Source organism: Haemaphysalis longicornis, unplaced genomic scaffold (genome assembly GCF_048455015.1).
Source record: "Haemaphysalis longicornis isolate Haplotype H1 unplaced genomic scaffold, Haemaphysalis longicornis Haplotype H1 scaffold_12, whole genome shotgun sequence".
Taxonomy (NCBI): Eukaryota; Metazoa; Arthropoda; class Arachnida; order Ixodida; family Ixodidae; genus Haemaphysalis; species Haemaphysalis longicornis.
The window spans coordinates 12,973,780-12,995,064 of record NW_027526225.1 but is presented as its reverse complement, the minus strand read 5'-3'; the positions used below and the strand labels follow the sequence as shown (position 1 = coordinate 12,995,064).

Below are 21,285 nucleotides of genomic sequence, written 5' to 3'. Positions count from 1 at the left end.
GTACCTCATGAATTTAACGATTGCGCCAATTAACACCACTAACAGGGCAAAAAAGGTATTTTGAAATTAAAACCTAGATTGAAAACCTGAACAGGTGATATCAGTACCCAGACAGACTGCCTGTCGTAGACGCTTGACATTTCGCGAGTACATTCCTATCATGTTGTAGGGTCTCAATATAGCTGTATTTCTAGACGTTACACAGACCCTGATAACGTGAAAAGGGCTAAACTAACTAGCTTTTCAGACATCTCTCTTTGTATCGGAAGCCCACTCAGATACGTTTCAGATTTCTGCCAATATAGGTAGCGCACACAAATGTCTAAAAGCTGCGTTACGTTTTCCCCCTAACCAACCCCTACTAGGGCTAACCAGGAGTTGGGGTAAATAAAGGGTTCTTGCGGGTTCCTCAATTTTTGCTTGTGTCGTTGATATGTTCAATTAGTTTTTGCTTGCTAATGTTACCTATCAATATGCTCCAATAGCGATTTCAGGAGTTTGATTGATTGATTGTAGTGTTTAACGCGTCGACGCAACGCAGGCGACGAGGCGAGCCGTAGTGGAGGGCTCCGGGTTAATTCTGACTACCTGGGGATCTTTAACGTGGGCCGAAATCTCGTACACAGGGGTGTTTTTGCTTTACGCCTCCATTAGAAAAGCGGCCGCCATGGCTGGGAAGATTTCAGGAGTTTCTCGTAACAAATGTGTAAAAGGGCGATTGGGATTTTTGAAGTTACATTCCAAGAGAGTAAGCACGGGTAAGATACAAACGCCTCAGCTCAAAGTGCTGGACATAGATTTTTGAAATTTTAGGAGTGCAACTTTATTATAGTGGACGGGCCCGATAAATGTCCATTTTTCAATTACGTGCTTAAAAAGGTGAAAAAGGTACCGGTTAGATTGAGAGCTACAGACAATTTGCGAGAAAGTTGGCTACGCCGCGTAGCGTGTTCTGTATACTTTTTTTACAGGTGCTGTAAATGACCGAGTCATTGGGGTGTATAGGGTAACGGAATCCAGTTTCATTGTAAAAAGGCTAGAATGTTTCCTTACACATCATTCAGTCGCAGGCCCTTTTATAAATCAATAAGTGATTTATGATTATTGCACAATGTTGCCAATGTCTACGTGCAGATTTCAGAGTTTGTCCTAGAATACCTCCCGGGATTTGGTGGCCAAATACGCACTTTGCTGGTTACTCAATTTGTGTAATATCCGTTGTAAACTGACACAAGCGGGCATCGCTGGGTACTCCTGCTAGTACAACTATAGAAGACTTCAGGATGCCGTTGGCAAGGACATAGCAAAACGCCGGACCATTCTGGTGCGAGCAGGCATTGAAACTGCGTTAGGCTGGTTGCAGATTCAGGTAGAGACTCATAATTGTGAGTAGTCGTCACTTGATCTTAGGCTGAGTTAGTGGCTTGTGCACTCTGCCTCCCAAGCATTAAAAGTTTGCGTTAGCCCCCATACGCATACACCGGGGTAAGTTAATTGTTAAGCATGGCGCGAGAGGTCCCTAGGCTTGCAAGCTACGAGGCAAACCGATGTAGAAGATATGGTGACGTAAACAGTTGCACGGTGTGGTATCCGCTAATTTAAGGGCGCAGCCCTTTGGCGCCCGTCTTTGGGCTGAGCCACATCGCGGTTGTAACCGAGTGAATGATGCCAAGACCGAATAGTGAAAGAAAGCAAAGGAGGAGAGTGTCGCGAAATTGTGAAAAGAGGGCGGTTCGCCGTGGCGGCGCGAGCGCTCTGCGAAAGTGTGTGGTGGGGAAGGGGGGACAGTATGCTGTGCCCACACGAGACACTCGTCGGCGCAATGCTAGCGAAAACGTGAGGGGGAGTGCGCGTGACGATGGAGTGCGTTCCTTTGCGGTCCCTTGCGTTCCTTGCGTGCGGTCGCGGTCCCTTCCTGAGACGCACTTCGCGCCGCCGACGCAGAGGCTCATCATCGCTGCCGTCGAGAGAACCCACGAGTGAGTGCTGGCTCAGCACACTACTGCTGCGCCCAGATATAGCAATAGGGAGCATCGTAATCACCAGTTGATTTTTGCATCCATGCTATGGGATCGGATTTCCCTCTGCACAAATGACAGTCCAGAATATTTCTTCTGGGTGCTGTCACCTTCCTGGATGCCTTGCCTCTGCTACAGCAGCCGAATGTTTTTCCCTCTCGGCGTCACTCACTCCTGAAAGGGGGAAACCTAGATTCTGAGCTAATGGCTGGCGTGTGCGCGGGGCGTCAGCTTCATAAAAACAAGCCAGTTTTTAAATATAGGCGATACTTTTTGGGGAGAAGCCAAATTTTGGTGGCACGTCTGGTATTCACTTCGTTGGAGGTGGAGCTCCCGGCCTCACAATGCGAAACGATCGCGTGCATGGTAGTACTGTTCGCACTTACTTCTCTGGCGCTTTTGACGCATCGTTGAGCAGAATTCACTGAAGAGACCTGTGACAATCAGGGAAAGATGGATGGTTTATCGATAATAGGAAGTGTGCGCCGATCACGATTCCACCTCCCCCGCACGGGGCACCTTGAGCAATCTTGGTGACGGTACTGGCGATACCGCGGACCCCGAGCCCCCAAACATACGCTGGATCCAACCGTGGCAATGTGTTTATAGGTGGAGGGTTAGAAACCATGAACGGTGGCCGTCGGAGCCTTGGTCAAGCTCCGGCCGATGGGCTCCCTGCCTGTCTACCAGGCAGGGAGCTCCGGGACCTCTTTGACTACCAGGGTAAGGTCAAAGGAGAAAGTACCCCCGTCTCCCTGCTTTCCAATGTATCATATGGAATTTTCAAAACCCCCCCCCAGACGTGATCGGCCCCCCAAAAGGGGCCGCACCGAAGTTTCCTTTCCACTCCTACCAACTATCAACGTTCCGAAACATGACAACTATCCCCGTTTTTTGGTCCTTGAATCAATAGACAAATCCAAACCCCTCTCCTCCCAATCTGTATTCCTCGTCTCCAAGTTCCTTGAAGGAATCATTGGCAAATCTTTCGAGGCAAAAAAACTACGAACTGGCGAAGTGTTGGTTGAAGTCAAGACGCAGCAGCAAGCCACAAATCTCCTGACCCAAACCCGCATGGCAGATCTGGACATCACTGTCACACCCCACCGCAGCCTCAACAGCTCGCAGGGGGTGATATCTCAACCAGATCTGCTAAGTGAAACAGAGGCCGACCTTCTAGAAGGCCTGAAGGATCAGGGCGTAACAGCTATCAGGAGAATCACCATCCGTCGCGACAATGTAGAAATACCCACAAAGCATATTATCTTAACATTCAGCAGTTCAAAACTTCCTGATCACATCAATGCTGGTTTCATTAGGTGTGGTGTACGTCCGTACATACCTAACCCGCGCCGCTGCTACAAGTGCCAGCGGTTCGGGCACGCTACCACTTCTTGCCGCGGCAAACAGACCTGCGCAAAATGCGCCGCACACGACCACCCCACTGAAAAGTGTGATTCCAGCACCTTCACCTGCGCAAACTGTCAGGGGCCGCACGCGGCATACTCCCGTACCTGTGAAAAGTTTCACCAGGAAAAAAAGATCATCCACGTGAAAGTAACTGAGAACATCTCCTTCCCCGAGGCGCGAAAGAGGTTCGCCTCTTTCCCCTTGGGGAGGTACGCCGACGCAGCTCGCCGGGGGGCGGAGCGGCGTCTGGTTACGGCGGGGACCCAGTACCGTGATTCGGACTTGGTCCCGCCTCCGCCCCCCCCTGGGTTGCCTCAGGCAGCCCAACCCGCCTCCGCACCGCTCGCTGAGCCAGCAGCGGCTGTGGTGGCAACCACGTCTGGTGGAAGCGATGCTGCATCCTCCACTTCCACTCCAGCGTCCCAAACCACAGGCGAGGGCGCAGAGGAGATGGACTTGGGGGAGCCAGCAGCAGCTCCCACCACCACCGCACCGCCTGCGCCATCCGAGGCGTTCCTGAATTCCTCGGTGGTTGCGGGCAAGGAAAAGCGCACCCCAAAGGGTTCGCGGTCCAAGGAGCCTGATCCCTCAGGCGCTCCGAGGACATCCGAGGATGAAATGGACGTCGGTCCGTTCTTGTCTGCGGTGCACCGCAAGGAACGCGTCCCGACGCCAAAGCCTCCCGACAAGCCAAAAAAGACGAGAATCACAGCCCCGAAAGACGACACATAAACAACACAGTCCAGTAGCTCCGAACACTTCATAATGGGAAGAGAGAACATAGTACAATGGAACTGCAGAGGCCTCCTTAAAAATCTTGACGATGTAAATGAAATACTGCATGCTAATCAGCCAAGTGTAATGTATGTTCAGGAAACACATTTGAATTCTAAACACACAAATTTCTTGAATAGTTACCTGGTATACAGAAAGGACAGGGATGGCTGCACACACTCTTCTGGGGGTGTGGCCATAATTGCCAGGAAATCTTTAGCATGCCACCCTGTCACTTTGAACACCATCCTTGAGGCAGTAGCAATACGCTTAATAATATTTAATAGGTTGATAACGGTATGCTCCATATACATTCCTCCTGATGTTTCACTTTTAAGCTCTGACTTCGAGGCGCTGGTAGACCAGCTGCCCGAACCATACATCCTTACAGGCGACCTAAATGCTCACAACTCTCTTTGGGGCTCTTCCAGAACGGATGCCCGAGGTGGCCTGATAGAGAAATTCCTTACATCTTCTGGAGCATGCCTTTTCAACAGTAAACAGCCTACATACCATAACATAGGACACAACACATACTCATGTCTTGACTTGGCGATTGGCTCAGCAGTTCTCTTTCCTCTCCTAGAGTGGGGTGTGGGCACTGACCCATACGGTAGTGACCACTTCCCCACCTCACTCACATACATAGGTAAAGGCCCATGCAGTCCATCTTCCCATAATAGGTTCAATGAAGCACGAGCTAACTGGAATACATTTACACAGACATCCAAACTACACCACACATCCATAGGACACCTACACGTCCAAGAAGCTACCCAACTGCTCACGGCGCACATCCTCGACGCCGCCGAAAAGTCCATTCCCCACGCCTCTGGTGCCCCGCGCAACCAGCGGAGGCCGTGGTGGAATGAGGACTGTAGGCGGGCGCGAGAGGCCCAGAACAAGACGTGGGGTGTCCTTCGTCGGTACCCCACGTCGGGTAACCTCATTTTGTTCAAACGGGCCAAGGCGTTAGGAAAACGTGTGCGCCGTGAGGCAAAACGAGAGAGTTGGCGTTCCTTCATAACATCAATAAACTCCTACACTGACACACGGAAAGTATGGACAAGAATACGGAAACTCAAAAGACAACAAACACACAGCCTGCCTCTGGTCAGCACAACAGGGGACACACTCGAAGACCAGGCTGACACCCTCGCACAACACTTCCAACACGTTTCCAGTTCAGCACACTACACAAACACTTTCATGAAACACAAACAAACGGCCGAAAAGAAACCTATACTAGATAACAATAGGTCAACATCTTCTTATAACTCAGAGTTTTCACTGCATGAGCTGAGGGCTGCTTTGAGCACGTGTAAACCCTCAGCTCCAGGCCCAGACAACATCACATACACAATGATACAACACCTGCACGCAGACACTCTTCTAACACTCTTACACCTATATAACAAGATATGGCTTTCGGGGCACATTCCAAACTCTTGGAAGAAGGCTATAGTTGTTGCTTTTCTGAAAGAGGGAAAGGACCCGTCGTCCCCCTCAAGCTACCGTCCTATAGCCCTGACGAGCTGCCTGTGCAAGCTCTTCGAGAAGATGGTAAATTGCAGGCTCGTGTACTTCCTCGAGTACAACGGTCTTCTCGAGGGCTGCCAGGCAGGCTTTAGGGTGGGGCGATCGACGAACGATCAACTAGTTGCTCTTGATTCGTACATCAAGGATGCCTTCGCGCATAAGCAGTACTGTTTAACTGTCGTTTTCGACCTCGAGAAGGCCTACGACACCGCTTGGCGCTACGGGATCCTCAGTGACCTGAAGTCATTCGGTGTCTCGGGTAACATGTTAAACACTCTTGTCAGTTACCTGTCAGAAAGAACGTTTCGAGTGAGAGTCGGTGGTGCACTCTCAAGGGTTCACGTGCAAGAAAATGGCGTGCCACAGGGTGGCGTGTTGAGCTGCACTCTCTTCATAGTAAAAATGAACTCTCTTGGTAAGGCACTGCCACCCACAATCTCTTATTCCATGTATGTAGATGACGTCCAGATATCCTATAAATCATGTAATATGTCAATCTGCGAACGTCAAGTCCAGCTTGGTGTCAAGAAACTTGCCGGCTGGGCAGACAACAATGGGTTTAAATTGAATCCTGCAAAAAGCTCCTGCGTTGTGTTCACCAGGAAGCGTGGGGTCCATCCGGACCCAGACATTACTCTTAATGGCGTGTCGCTTCCTGTGAACAAGGAGCACAAGTTCTTGGGTGTGGTGTTTGATCACAAACTCACATTCATTCCCCACATCAAGGAACTTAAAAATAAATGTCTCAAAACAATGAATATACTTAAGGTTCTCTCCCACCAATCCTATGGTTCCGACAAAGAACTCTTGCTTCGCTTGTATACTGCTTTGGTTGGGTCTCGTTTGGACTATGGCAGTGTGGTATATGGGTCGGCGACTAAGACAGCCTTGCGAATTCTTGACCCAGTGCTACACTTGGGCCTTCGTCTTTCGTCGGGTGCTTTTCGCACTAGCCCTGCTGAGAGTCTTTATGTCGAATGTAATAAGTGGAGCCTTGAGAACCAACGAACATACATGGACTTGCTTTATGCTTTTAAAATTTCATCGGTGAATAATCATCCTTTTTATCCTGTCTTTAATGATACATCAACATCTCTGCTCTTTGTAAATCGCCCATCCGTTCCTCTGCCCTTTTCACTTAGAGTGAGAGAGCGAGCCTCGGATCTCAGTGCTTCGTTTTTAGACGTGTACAGGTCATCCTTTTCTAACAGTTTACCGCCTTGGCAAGTTCGCCCTGTGTCGTGCGACCTTTCTTTAATGAGACTTGATAAAAATCGTGTACCACGAGCTGCAATACTGCAACACTTTCTGTCTTTGCAGTTTAAATACACATGTGCGGAATTTTATAGTGACGCTTCTAAAACCTCCAGTATGGTGTCGTGCGCTGCTCATGGTACAAATTTTAATGCAGCCAGAACCATGAGCGTGCACACAACAGTTTTTTCAGCAGAAGCGTATGGAATTTTACTGATTGTACGACACATTCTTAAAAATCAAATTCCCAATTCCATCATCTATACAGATTCTTTGAGTGTTGTTCGCGCACTGTCATCGCATACACCCCCCAAAAACCACATTGTTAATCTTGTATTTAACACTATCATGTCCGTGTATGCACAAAAGCATAAGCTGGTCCTCTGCTGGGTCCCAGGACACGCAGGGATCGCTGGGAATGAGTTGGCAGACGAGAGGGCCGCTGCTGCTGCACTCAGGAACACTGTAGACATTACAGCGATACCCTACACAGACCTCAAGCCACACATAAGACAACACCTGCGCAGAACATGGCAAACACACTGGGACGAACAGACAGACAACAAACTACATGTAATAAAGCCACACTTGGGACGGTACACATCTGACTCACACAACAGACACACGGAAGTCGCCTTGGGTAGGCTGCGGATAGGGCACACCCATGCGACGCACTCGTATCTGCTGACGGGATCTTCTAGACCCCAGTGCAGCAGGTGCGGAGAGGCCCTATCCGTAGTGCACATACTAATCACATGCAAGGCACTTCACACAACACGACGCAAACACTTCAGAGAACTCTACAGACAACATATTCCCATACATCCATCGTTTTTTCTAGGTGATGATGCCATTGTTTCCGTGAAACGTGTGTTTGAGTATTTGTCCGACGTCAAGTTTTTAAACCTAATTTCCTATCACGCATCATGAAATCTGGCCCTATACACCAGCCATGCTCATTGTCGTTTTGTGATTTTACTTTTGTTTTTGCTGATTTTACTTAGTGTTTAAGGTTTCATCCCTCATATATAACTATTGTTTTGGCGCTCTTTGCCCCAGTTGGCCTTGCGCCATAAACATCCAACCATCATCATCATCACGATTCCACCTCGCGCCGTTTTGCAGCCAACTGAACGGCGGAACGGCCGAACAGATGCTTGTTTGAGGCTGAAGCCCCCTCCGCTCTTCCTGCAGCTCACGTACAGCCTTCCACCAGCGGCCGCCATCGCCGCGGCCTACGTGTTTCCGGCCTACTCCATGACTGGGCTGCCCCAGCGCGAGGAGACGCGGAACTTTGGGCCCTACATGGGCTACACGCTGCTGTACCTTCTGACCGTGAGGGCGGTCGCCATGACATCGGCGTGGACGTTCCCGACGCGGCAGCGGGCGGCCGCCTTCCTCGGCCTGGTCCTGCTGGTCTTCTGCCTGAGCGGGGGCTACGCGGTGCACCTCATGGACTTGTCCCTGGTCACCTCGTGGCTCCAGTGGGTGTCGCCGCTTCGCTGGACTCTTGAGCAGCTGGCCGCCGTGGAGTTTGGTGGGGGCGCCACGGCCATGTACGACTGCCCCAGAGGTCCCGTCGTTCTGCAGGAAAATGGCATTCAGGTGAGAAGACGACGGACCACCTCACGCAGCAGCATTCGTTATGTTGCGCTTCAATCGGGGCGCTATTGTTTCGCTGGACGTATTTTGTCCTCGCTTATTTCTCAAGCCGGATTTCCGGCATAACCATTTGAAAGGCAGTTTCAGCTTAGCAGGTAGGTGTTGTTGCGGAAGCGCTGGATCAGTGGTAAAAAGACGACCGGTATGCATATATGGCCAATGAAGCTTCACTACACATAAGTATTATCTCGGTGTTTCATACATGTGCACTTTTTCGGCATGAGAAAACTTCGGTTGTACTTGACACCAAGCCTAAGTGAACGTGACCACCATGCGGCACCTACAACAAAATAAGCCCTTCTGAGTGTACAAAGACATTTGCTTGGGAATGCAACAGCAATCTTCAGTGACCCTGCAGCATCTAGTTAATGGTGCCCTTGGAAGCAGAAATTATTAGTAGTTGTCGTTCTACGGCTCCTACTGGAACGCGTCACACCGTGGACTGCCGGCGAGGAATGTTGAGCCGCTAAGAATATTTTTTGCCATTATGCTTATCTCATTGGAAGAACTTCAATTTCGACATGAAAACGAGTTCCATTTTCCTATCAAATACTGGTGCTCTATGGATGTGTCAGGAGTATACTAGCAGGACACCCTGTAACAAACTAATTATTTTACGCCTTACTGGCTGGAGATCGAACACTTACTTCACAGCGACTGTTATTTATTCAGTTATGGAATTGTTTCCGTCTTAGTAGTGCCTATTGTGGCAGCTAACCGTCAATCTCGTCTTACTTGTTGGAACGTGATACAACTTGTTTGTTTAATTTTAAAAGGTCCCCTTTTACATTTATGTGTCTGCAAGCGTTTGAATGCTGCTCACCAATAGTAAAGTGTTTTGAATAATCCGGTCAGACCACTGCAGGGGCATGACAGGGCATCATAAAGATAATAATCATCTTTACACAGCAGTGAAATTTTGCAAGGGAATTCAATTGAATAAAAGAGCATTTCAATAATTGTGATACATTTTTAACGCGACCTTATCCCCCACGAAAGCTTACTACAAATGTGTTGGTTAAATTAGGCTATCTCAGTTAAATTTGACTTCGAAAACCTTCAAATGATGTAAGGTGTCAGGTCCACGGACTGCATTAATTCTTAGCCCATGAATCAGACTGTAGGAGCAAACGTTAACCACCTCAGGAGTTAATACAACTCGGTAAGAATGGGCTGTGTTTTAAAATTTTTGTGGTATGCCATGCTATGCATCAAAGTTTTACAGAAATAGTTTTATAGCACACGAATAAAGTTGCACAAGGGTTTGCTGCTGGTCTGCGTGGTACACAGCAGATATTTTCCTGCTGCAACAAACTGCCCTCAGTTGTTCGTCTGTGTTTTTGTTGTTTGAATCTCTCTTTTTTTCTTTCCCACCTTCGGGACTGTTTTCATCCAAAAATGCGAACATTGTTGCTTTATGAAATTGCCCTCCTTAGCATGCCGCTACTGACAAAGTTATGAATAGGATAAGGGGTGAAGAAACTCAAGGCAATAAGCAAACCTCGGTCCACCAAAAAGGTTCCTGGTGGATGCTTCCTGATTTTTACAGAGAGCATAACTCAGTAACTATTTATTTTGGAGCCAAATTCTTCGGAAAAAACAAGCGACACAGGAGCAATGTGAGATAAGTAGGCTAATTTAAATTTCTATGGAACAAACAGCTGTATTATTTTGAGGTCGGTCAGTAGAATTCCGGAACACTCCACTGCGTGTTAGAGCTATACGCAAAGAATTCTAGAAACCTCGATATAGTATCAATGATGCGGGTGGTCCGGTCGATAACATTTCCAAAGCAAAGTGGTGTACAAACATGCGTACAAACATGCCAAGGGAAAGTAACTAATATATATTTCTTAAAATTAAATTTGGAGAGTACCGTGGTCTTCACTGCGGAATTTTAATTCCGAGATAAATGCCTGGTAAGCATTCGGTAAGATATGCAGTGGGAGGTCGTAACGCTGGAGGTTCTGCTGACGGTTCGGGACCAAGGTCAAGAAGGGCCTCCAATCGATTTCTGGCGGAGTGGATGTCCGCTAGCTCGTACGAAAGCCAATATTTTTATATACTGGGTAACCAGAAGGGATATCTAAATAAATTGGTGGAACTAATTTTCATCTGGCCCTAAGCTTTCCGAAACATGAAACGTGGTGCCATGCAGTCTCTAAACGTGACGTTACACTTTGTATACAAACAACTCTGTCTGTTTTAATGCGTATTCAGAAACCGCACACAGCAACGGGAAAGGCTGCATTTTATTACTGGGATAGCTGGGAACAAGGTTCCAAATGCCTCTTTTTATCTCACGTACAGTGAAAAGTATGTTGCTGCGCAGCTGACTGTTATGGCTACGGGCATTTGTTTTGTCAGCATACGTAAGCTTGGTACATATGACAATTCCGCTTTCAAACGCTCTAGGGCCCTATCAGGGAAGCCGTTTTGGTTTGACGTGTTTCAAGCGACGCCCATTCATTTAGGGTAGAGAGCATGCCCTAAACAGAAATTGGTTGTCTTTTCCTTTAATTAATGTTGAAAGAAACTGAATGATTTGCGGCGCCAGTACGTACTGAAGCTGTATTTTCAGAGGATGTCTGAACCCGTGCTTGACAGTGCCCATCTCCTATCCCGTTTCAGGTGAAGGCGATCTGCGGCATAGTCACAGACAGTCACGCCCTGGCGCTCTTCGGTCTGCACCGAGAATGGCCCACCGCGCAGCCAATTCTGATAGTTCTCGCCGTTCACGCCGTGTTTGTAGTCGCTTCGGTCCTCTACATTGCCCTAAAGCTCAGGGGCCCAGAAACTTCTAAAACTGACAAGACGCGGTGAAAAAGGACCTTTTGCTTTAGCAATTTCAAACACGGTCGGCATTGCCTCAAGGGGTGGAAGCACTGACACTAACACCTCCCAACATTACATGTGCTTCATCAAGAACCTCCTATGCTGCGTACGCAATAAAAAAATTGCGGCAAATTTTTATTTCGCGAGTAAGTAAACAAGGTCTTCCTTAAAAAACAGATACCATCGATATATATATTGCAGTCGCTACCCAGACCGGTATCGTCGACTTTCAGGTAACTGCATGCTGCTTAACACAGTTATACCAGTACTGCAGTTTGTGTTTCCGGTAGCTAGCTGAGGCCACGGTGAAGCCCAAGTTTTTTTATAATTTCCTAATGCAAGAGAAAGGGCTTCACGTGAGAGGACTCTGTTTTTAAAGTAGAAGCCTTTAAGTTTTTATGTGCTAAAATCTACTGAATGCTACTGTCAACTGCCCGTGTGTCTTCGTTTTGTATATATGCATCCTATTTGCCTTTGAGCCACTTCGGTCCCAGCAACGGGGCAAGAATGAAACAAATATAAAATGACTGAGAACATGTTAGGCAGCGGAGTGTCTTATGATACACATAAAGACTGTTCGAATATTTTGTATTTTAAGCTAACTTTTTAACTCTACGTTGCTTGTTTAATGGGTAACAACCTTTCATGAATGAACGAGGCTAGCGACATAAAATTTTCAAGAATTGTATATTGTGATGTAATAATATAAGATCCATAAAAGGACATTAACCACCCCTTGGGAACCTGCTCCTCTGGGGCTGTAATCTTTCATGCATTCACTAAGGCGAAGTAACCATTGAAATAGCACTATAATGTCATTGCAATTGTTTCATTCTGTTCATTAGAACGTAGTACTAAGAAAGACCACAGCGAAACCAGTGTATTTTTTAAAACTTGATGTCACACCTTTTTTAAGTCCAGTGTCACACCTATGGAGGAAAGCGCAGAGCGCACTCTTAGCTTCAAGACGCATACAATGAAAACAACATTCACATTGATGAATATCAACCTTGGTAAAGCCGCAAAGATATTACCACTCGTAAGCATTGAGGGAAGAATTATGCAGTCGTTCACTGCAAATTACTTCACGTTAGAAAATACGTATGCAATGCACGATGTATCTGTGATGCGCTATCATCGAATATCGTCGTGCTCCTAGTTATCCGCATTTTTCACCTCAAAAAGCAATCAAACAATTACGATGGGCTGTAAACCGCTCTTCTTCCGTGGTGCATGTTACAGGCTACTGAAATTTTATTGTCAATGTCTAACAAATTACCGGATTGTCCTGAACTTATTTTCAAATAAACAAAGAGCGGATTCCTAAAGCTTGCCAATTTCGGCCGTAAAAGCGAACAGTGAAGTGGTAGCTCATCGTACCAGGTTTAATACTTTGCAATTGTGAACATAGCCTTATATATAGTGTCCCGATATCATTTGGCAGGAAGTGAAGAGCTAATTCAGTTCAAAATAAAAATAACCGTAACTATTCACACCCGCACACGTATGTATGAAATGAAAAGCTTTATATAGGACATTACGTGACTTCGTTTCTTATTTACATGCACGTGAGATGTAATGATCGCTATTCCGTCGTATCTTGGTTGTGTTCTTGGACCCACCGTCCTTGCATAGCGTGTACGTTAAGGAAGTGTAGAGACTTTTATTTGAAACATTTGGCAATAGAATCGTTAACTGCGACAGCCAGAAAACAGAGTGAGAACTTTTAACTTCGTGGGTGGGTTCAAGTACTGCAGCCAGTTTACGTGTGCCCTTTTTATTGCTTATAGAAGTATCGCAGGTTTTACCCGCTTCAGAGGGCTCAGCATGAATTCAATGTAGAGCCAAATCAATGCTTTTGTTTTCCATGATGTGTTGTAATCTTCTTATACACCACAAGTGTTTTTTGCGCGATTGAAGCTTGTTCCTCAACGAATTCTGCTCCACCGTCTGATGGGAATGTGTATTGCTCAACTCGTGCTCGTATGTTTCCTACTACATTTTTTAACTCATTAATGACCCTGACAAAGTCTGTGGGCTTTTAAATGCTCGATTTTATCGTCATACGTGTGATAGTCGTGAACACAAACCACTAAGTGGGAGTTCTCTTCTTTCGGATGTAACACTAAAGTGTCATGTACGTTGCTGTGAAAATGACTGTGTGGTGTGTGAGCTACTTTCCTGCCTTGTACTATAACTACTGCCTTAAAGTTTGTGTGCTGTGGCTGTTACGATGTTTTGACTCATAGGCAACTGGTGAGTGGTTTTGATTACACACTTGTGGTTTTAGCGACAAATGCAAACACTCACCAGAGTGAAAATTGTGAGTTCCTGCAATTAATGAAGGTTCACTGAATCAAATCAGTGATACTAGAGTGGGTATACCTTCAGACACAGTTCCCGCATATTTCTATGTTTCAATCTTCGCCTCAGAAATTTTGTATGCTGAGGCAAGTTGCACCTTTGTGCCAAATAATCGCACAACCGACAAAACTCACCTCCTTTAAGCTAGACTTCTCCCTGGCTCGACTAACGCAGTACAGGTTTGCGGAAATTTTCATAACCCCTAGAATATTGCTGTATATATATGTGGGGATAGAAGTAGTGCATTGTGCGCTGTAAGCCTAACAACCTTGTGTAAATAAACGTTTCCCAATTCTTTGTCTTCATCTTGCGTGTCATTTGCAGCATAAACAACCAAAAGAGTCGAAGTATTAATTCGCGTCTACGCGGCTCCACCATAATATATACTGACGCCAGTATTCAATATACTGTGATTGCCACTGCTATGCATCCTACTAGCCGTCCAATCCTCAACAAGACGTCGCATTTTAAGGTCCCTGAACAACCATCATCGTGCAGTGCGGAACTTGTAGCGATTGAAGAAGCTATTCTGAATGCAACAGGAATCGCATTAAAGCCCGGCGAACGCATCGTAATTCGCACCCACGCCCTTCAAGCAGTCCGCTTACTTCAGTCAATCAGCCGTAGTTCAATGGGGGCCCAGATATCCATCAGCCTTCGGCATCAATTGCTCACGAGATCCAGGTTCAAAGGGTTCCGCGTTCCCTATACTGCCAGATCTCTGCACGGCAAACGTAACAGCTTGGCTAGCAGCCTCTTCCTATCCCCGACTTCCCCGTTGGAGGTGGATGATGCCACTCTCCTGCTGACTAGAAAGGAACTCCTCAGGCGCCGCACACGCGCTCTCATCCCACCGTGTGCTTCCACCCTCCGCCAGGTCTTACCCGCGCCTGGGAGGTTGCCCATAGGAGGATTCGGGTGGGCGTGGCCTTAAATGCCCCTTGACACGCCATTGGCCTCACTACCGAGGTTCCTTTACTAACCCGGATGCTCAGTTTTCTGCCACAGCGATGCAGCAGCTCACCTTGACCACTTGCTGTTGTCCTGCCTCACCTTGCGTCCGATGACGATGCGACATCTTGCGGTGCTGGGCGTCCGCGTAGACGACGCATCCGCTTACATCCGTGTGGATACAGTAACCCCACCATTGCTCCCTTCTAGATCTCATCCGCGAAGCAAACATTTTCATGTTTACATAATCAACTTTCCTCATCATCAATTCTTACCCCCTAATCTATGCTCTGCGGCAAAACAAGCGCCTTAAAAAGTAATTGGCGCAAACACTGACTAGTAGACGGCGTTTTGATTGTTTTGTTGCTAGGACTCAAACAGGTACTTATGCGGTGCTGAATGCGGGGCATTTGTTTGCTCTGATATGTCTGCTATGGTGTAGAGCCGCATTCGGCAATCTGATGATAGCGAGAGTGTAAGCAGTTTGTAAATGACCTAGACTATGTTCTAGATTGACCAACAATGTTCTCGATCTGAGTGGGTGTTTCTGGGAAACACTAAGATGCGAAATAAGTGCATACAGAACAAACGGTGAGGCATTCAAACATCCGACGCCCGACTGTGCGTGACGCTTTGTTGACTGCTTTTTCGATGTTTGTTCTCGAGCAATCCAGGACCATTAAATAAGCTGCGCTTAACAGCAGCAACGCTCTTGCCCTCTGTTTTTGAGCAGTATTGCCGGCTCTGGATACCATTCGCCAACGTTCTTAACGGAAAGCCTCAGGGGTGCAGCGCTTACTAGCAGTTCGCGCAAGAAAAGTGGCTTCCCTAGGTCACTTTAACGCGCGGAAGTGAGTGTACCGCAATTGAACACTACCGCACGCTCGCTAAGTGACCTACAAGAGCTCACATTAGCACAAATGCGTGGTGGTGTCCAGTTGTCATATACATACTCTTGACAACAATAAAAACTGGCACCGACCAAGAATGTTTATAAGATCCAAAGAAAGACGTTTCAGATCCCGTCCGGGTGCCTTGTTCACAATGAAAAGTGGGGGCGAAAGTGACTCGGTTATGTTTGCTTCAAGATGCGACGTACGGAACCGAGTACCAGTCCAAAATGGCGGCTCTACTTTTAGACAGCAGCACGTACCAACGCCTCGAGAAGGGCCCCACACCGAACCTGCAATGGGACTCCCAAGGGCTCCTATCTGACACATTCTGTTGCGCACCGCCACACCACAAGCCCCTCTACTACCGCCTTCTGTGTCATAACGGTTCTGCGTCGGCCCTTTACGAATAGCCCAATATCCATAAGCCAGATGTTCCAATGCCCCCCAGCGTGGATTAAAATTGCTCCCCCTCCACAAGCTGTCCGGGTACCTGCATCGCGTGCGGCGACCACTTGTAGGGAACAGCGGAACGCAGGTCACAAACCTCGAAAGAGACGCCACTTTACCAGTGTGCATGCCTATTGAGGCCCACGATTTGCGGCGGCTCCCGAAGTTTTGTCTCGAGAACACGTACTTCACTTTTGAGAACACGTTTTACATGCAGGTACACGGGACAGTGATGGGCGCTGCTGTATCGGTCACCGCAGCAAACCTTACGATAGCGTCGCTTGAGCAGCGTGCACTTAATTCGTTCCGTCCTGCACCCAAAGCCTTTCTACGTTACGTAGACGATCGCTTCAGCGTGATCCAGGAGGAGGCACTGACAGCATTTACAGCGCACCTGAACAGCATGTGTGACGCAATCAGGTTTACCGTAGAGGAGGAGCATCCTGGTAAAGCGCGAAGGAAAATCCTTGACGTTCAGCGTGCACAGAAAGAGCACCCATACGGATCACTGCCTGCATTTTAGGTGCGGAGTACCTTAGGACGCACAATGTCCGTCCGCGTCCGTGCGCATAGCATTTACAATCACAAAAAATCCCACAGGCACCGCCAGGATTCGAGCCTGTGTCTGGTAGACCAGACAGAGTTAGTAGAGAGTTTTAGCAGTACGTTCGTTACGTTCGTTACGTTCGTTACGTTGCTACCGGGTTTACCGGGACCCGACTGCGCATGCGCGCGTACGTACCGGGTTCTTTCCGTAGAGTGAGACGGAAAACGTGTTTTAGCACTCCGTAGCGTCGTACCGTTCGTTCCGTGTGACGGCTGATTAGCCGAGTAGTTGCAAAAATCCGCACGCTAAAAATACGTAAATAAACAACGCAGTTTCCCCTAAAGCATTGCAAATCTAAAATAAATCGCGCTCGGCCGGAGGCATTGTGAGGCAGGGGCTGCGGTGGCGGCGACGGCACCAGGGCGAGCGCAGGTGACGACATGGTCGCGCGCCGTTCACGTGGAGGAATGGCCTTGGCCTTGCCCGATTAAAGCGCTAGGCACATGTACAATTGGTACACGCGATTCGTATGCGACTGATCGTTACGACTGTCACCACGACTAGTCGTACGCGTGAATTTGAGACACATGGCCCGATGCGGGTGTGCGATGCCTCGTCGGCGCCGCTCCGCCCACTGTTTTTGCACCATGGTCAACTACGACGATCGCTGAGCTGAATTTGTAGATTCCGCGGGTTTGTACGCAAGAAATGGATAAAGCAGGCAATCGTGAAGCGTTTTCTGCATCGGAAACAGTCCGCGCACACGCCGGTCGCGCCTGCCAGCTCGGCACACTCAGCGGCTCGAACCGGCGCAGACCACGGTGGCAACCGCTTGTCGCTGTTCTTCCAAATCAATCTGATCACTAAAACGAAGTTCCACCTGCGAGAAAGTAGGTGTTAGTGTGGTGAAAAATTGTGCTAGGGATTGTTCTCGGGGCTTATTTTAAAAGCGGCGATCAGATATATCTGCCGCGATGCAAGCATATGCTGACCGGCCGTGGATGCCGCGGCGCGCGGTGCGGCGAGTGGCCGAGAGATGGCGATACCTGCCTCGGAAGCATCGAAACAGGCTACGCAGATGTCTCGGTCACCGATCGCTCACGGCAGTTGTAGCTCAAATAAAGTTTCACATGCGAGAAAGGGGATGATAGTGAGGTGAAACGTTGTGTTACGGAGTGTCATTCGCAGTTGCACAGATAGCGGCGATCGCCAGGACGCTAAGCCTAAAGTTCTCAACACCCGAGCAAGCCGGTTGCGGGCTCCGGATACGGTAACACCGGTAACACGGAAGCAGAGCGCCGTGATAGACGCCGGCCGCGTACGGAACAAATGGCGCATGCGCAGTCGGGTCCCGGTAAACCCGGTAGCAACGTAACGAACGTAACGAACGTAACGAACGTACTGCTAAAACTCTCTAGTGTCAGTCGTCTTGCCCATTGGGCTACGACCGTGAGTTAGTAGTCGAGAGTCAAACGGCTTACTCCCTCGCCTGTAACAGTGCGGAGTACCTCAGGATCTCCCAATGTCCGTCCGCGTCCACCCGTGCGCGCACCACCATCAAGCGAAAATCAAGCGAAATTCGATTTGAGCCGTGAGTTGCAGTTTCATTTAGGAAATAATCAAGGTGCAACTCACGGCTCAAATCGAATGACGGTCGCGGCGCAAATCGGATGTCACTCGGGGCGCAAATCGAATGTCATTTCGAGTTCCCGTACTCCGCACCCTCGCCATCATCCACGGAGTGGAGATGCTGCCATTTTTAAGTCTGTGAACCTTGCCTTCCACAAATGGTTTGTAATCGCCTCGCTTGTAAGCTGTACGAAGAGGGTTTCCAAAAAACCGGAAGATGTCGCTGCCGACATACAGCACATGCATCGGGACGTCTCTGCAAGTGGCTGCCCTGACTCATTTGTGCGCTCCGTAGAACGTCGGCTAGAACATACTGCACTATAAGGCAACCCGCGTCCCAAGCATCGTGCTCCGATGCCGTATGTACCTGGAATTAGCGAGCACTTGGCGCGTGTTCTGCGCCCCTATAGTGTACAGGTAGCGCACGGGCCAACAAACAAATGTACGGCACTTCATGGGGAACGTGAAAAACGAGCTAACCAAGGAAAAGTTCCGAGGCGTTACCTACAGCACTTCCTGCGCACACTGCGATCGAAGCTATGTCGGCGAGGCAGGCAATTTTCAGCAAAGGCTCAAGCAGCACGAGTACGACGTTAGAAAGAAGAACGAGTCTTCGAACGCCGAACACGCAGAAGCAACTCGCCGTGAAATAGACTGGGGCAATGCGAAAGTAATCGGAAAAACGAAGAATTTTCCCTTACGGAAATTTATCTCGAATCCCTCACAATACATACCACGGAGCGTACATTTATTCGCAATGATAGCAACTTCCCATGCGCGTACGCACGTTGCCTACGTCACATCTTGAAGCAAACATCAACGGATCACTTTCTCCCCCACTTTTCTTGCGAATAAGGCACCTGTACTGGAGCCGAAGCGTCTTTTTTGGGTTTTTTAAACATTCTTGGTTGGAGCAAGTTGTATTGTTGTCATGCGTTTTTCCGACCAGACGGGCTTCCGTCAAATCCTCGAATTCACATACTTATTCCTGTGCAGGGAATCGCACATGGGCAGTTAGGCTAGTGTCCGCCCACTCCTCGTTTCCCTGGGGAAAGGGCATGATCCGCTTAGTGTCGTCGAGCTTGGTGGAGTAGCGTATGACGCAACAAGCAGTCGCACAGGCTCATCAGGCACTGAAAACGCGGAGAACGACAGACCAAAGCAGAAGATATTTAAAAGATGCCGCTTCAGAGTTTTACACTAGACAGCAAGACGCATTGATGTTTGCTGAGAAACATCATTTACAATTAGGCGTGATGTGAAGAAGTATAATGAGTCGGGACGCAGACGCATTTTGATAATTAAAATACAACCACGAAGCATATTTCCTACCATCTGGTCCCTAGCGACAAGCGTGGCGAATTCCGTGTTCTTACGCCGTTCCCTAGCAGTGGTTTTGGTGCAAATATCCACCAAGGAAAAAAAAAACATCGAATGCAGTACAGCCCAAAATAAACTGTCATGAGAATGTCCACATCGAATTCGAACAAATACGCTCGCGAGTGCTTTGTGGTGCGCTTGATTGATTGATTGATTGATTATGGGGTTCAACGCGCCGACGCTACACAGACCCAGGAATCGAACCCGCGTCCTGGCGATCTGCAGCACAACGCCTTATCCACTGAGCCACCGCGGAGGCCGCGTTGCGCTGCAGACGCTCCAGGCTTCTGTTCACGGCGGCGGATATGTACGACGCATAAATGCGTGAAGTTGTGACGCACCATTTTGACATGAAAAATACAGCGCTGCTGGCTCTGAAACTGAGGGCTTCCTGGATAACGCTTGTGCAGTAAGCTTCCCATGAGCCTCCGCGAATAGCTCATGACCAGCGGCTGCGTTATTTAGAAACGAAAAAGATATCACTGATGTTTTCTTTTCTTGCAAACCCCTACCCTTAGTTCCAGAACTGTCGCAGGAAAGTTCTTCGTACCTTTGTTCGTGCTCTAGGATGACAACTTTGGTTGAATTTGATCCGTGTTACCTAGGTTAACTTGGGCCACTTGTCTCACGGGCACTATAGACCTTACATTTTCTACGACCTAACCAGTCGTACATGCACACGTGGCCTTCAACGCCGCTGAAGCGAAGCGTTTTTAGCCAAATTAGGAGCCTCATAAGAGCTAACGTAATCTATTTCCGCTTTATCAACCATAGCAAGCAAACTACACAACAAACTAACAGAATAAAGGCACATGATCGCGGTAACAAAATTTAGTGCTCATAAGTTGATTCGACCAGTCGCTTCAGAATCCGCGCGGTGGAGGGGCACCCCCAGGTTGGAAATGGCAGCACCCACGGGTAAACAAATGTCACGTGTTGCAAACCGACCAATGACCATCGCAGCGGCACTTAAATGCATACTGAAGTGACTTAGTCAAGCTCTCGGTTTTGCTTGTACTGCGTAGACTGCTTTATCCGGCTGATAAGTCGGTAATGATTTTATAAAGCGGGAAAGAAAAAAAAACTAACATGCGCGGTCTGTGCGGCCGCACCAACTAAAGGCTGTGACGACGGTAGGAGATGCAACGTGATTGGACGATGTCCAAGAATAGCATTCAAACAAGTTTCGGTTTCGGTTGTGTAAAACACCATGCTTGACATCCGACGGCATCGTTGGATGGGCATTCTCGATATCTCAGTAATCGTCGTACCGCGCTTCTGCCATGTTGTCAGCTGTAAAATGCCTAAGATAAGCTTCCCAGGACGGCTTGGAATCGTAGAAATAACTAGCCGAGGCCTACGCAGTGGATGAACGCCCTCCGCGTCACCGCAGACGCTGAAATGCCTTTCGCTTTCCCCGGGAATTCGGAGCTTGCCTCACTCATGCCTGTATCGTGAAAGGCGTGTTCGCACCAGGCCAAGGATCTGCTGATTCTGTTCTGTGCCCAGTGCCCGCAAGTAGCCGGTGCTTGTGGCAACATCACACCAACGAGAACTCGCTAGCGCGTCAGTGTCAGTCTGC

The 21,285-nt window shown here is 48.3% G+C and overlaps 1 protein-coding gene across 3 annotated transcripts in view; it reads left to right on the top strand.

Annotated features, from left to right (window-relative positions):
• The window catches only part of LOC144162421 (ATP-binding cassette sub-family G member 8), a 399,408-nt gene extending 385,246 nt beyond the window's left edge, over positions 1-14,162 (top strand). For all 3 annotated transcript variants that reach the window (XM_077692940.1, XM_077692942.1, XM_077692941.1), the window contains 2 exons: positions 8,190-8,600; positions 11,289-14,162. In XM_077692940.1, coding sequence (XP_077549066.1) covers positions 8,190-8,600; positions 11,289-11,480 — 603 coding nt within the window. In that variant the 3' untranslated portion in view covers positions 11,481-14,162. The remainder of the gene's footprint in view (positions 1-8,189; positions 8,601-11,288) is intronic.
• The last annotated feature ends 7,123 nt before the right edge of the window (positions 14,163-21,285 follow it).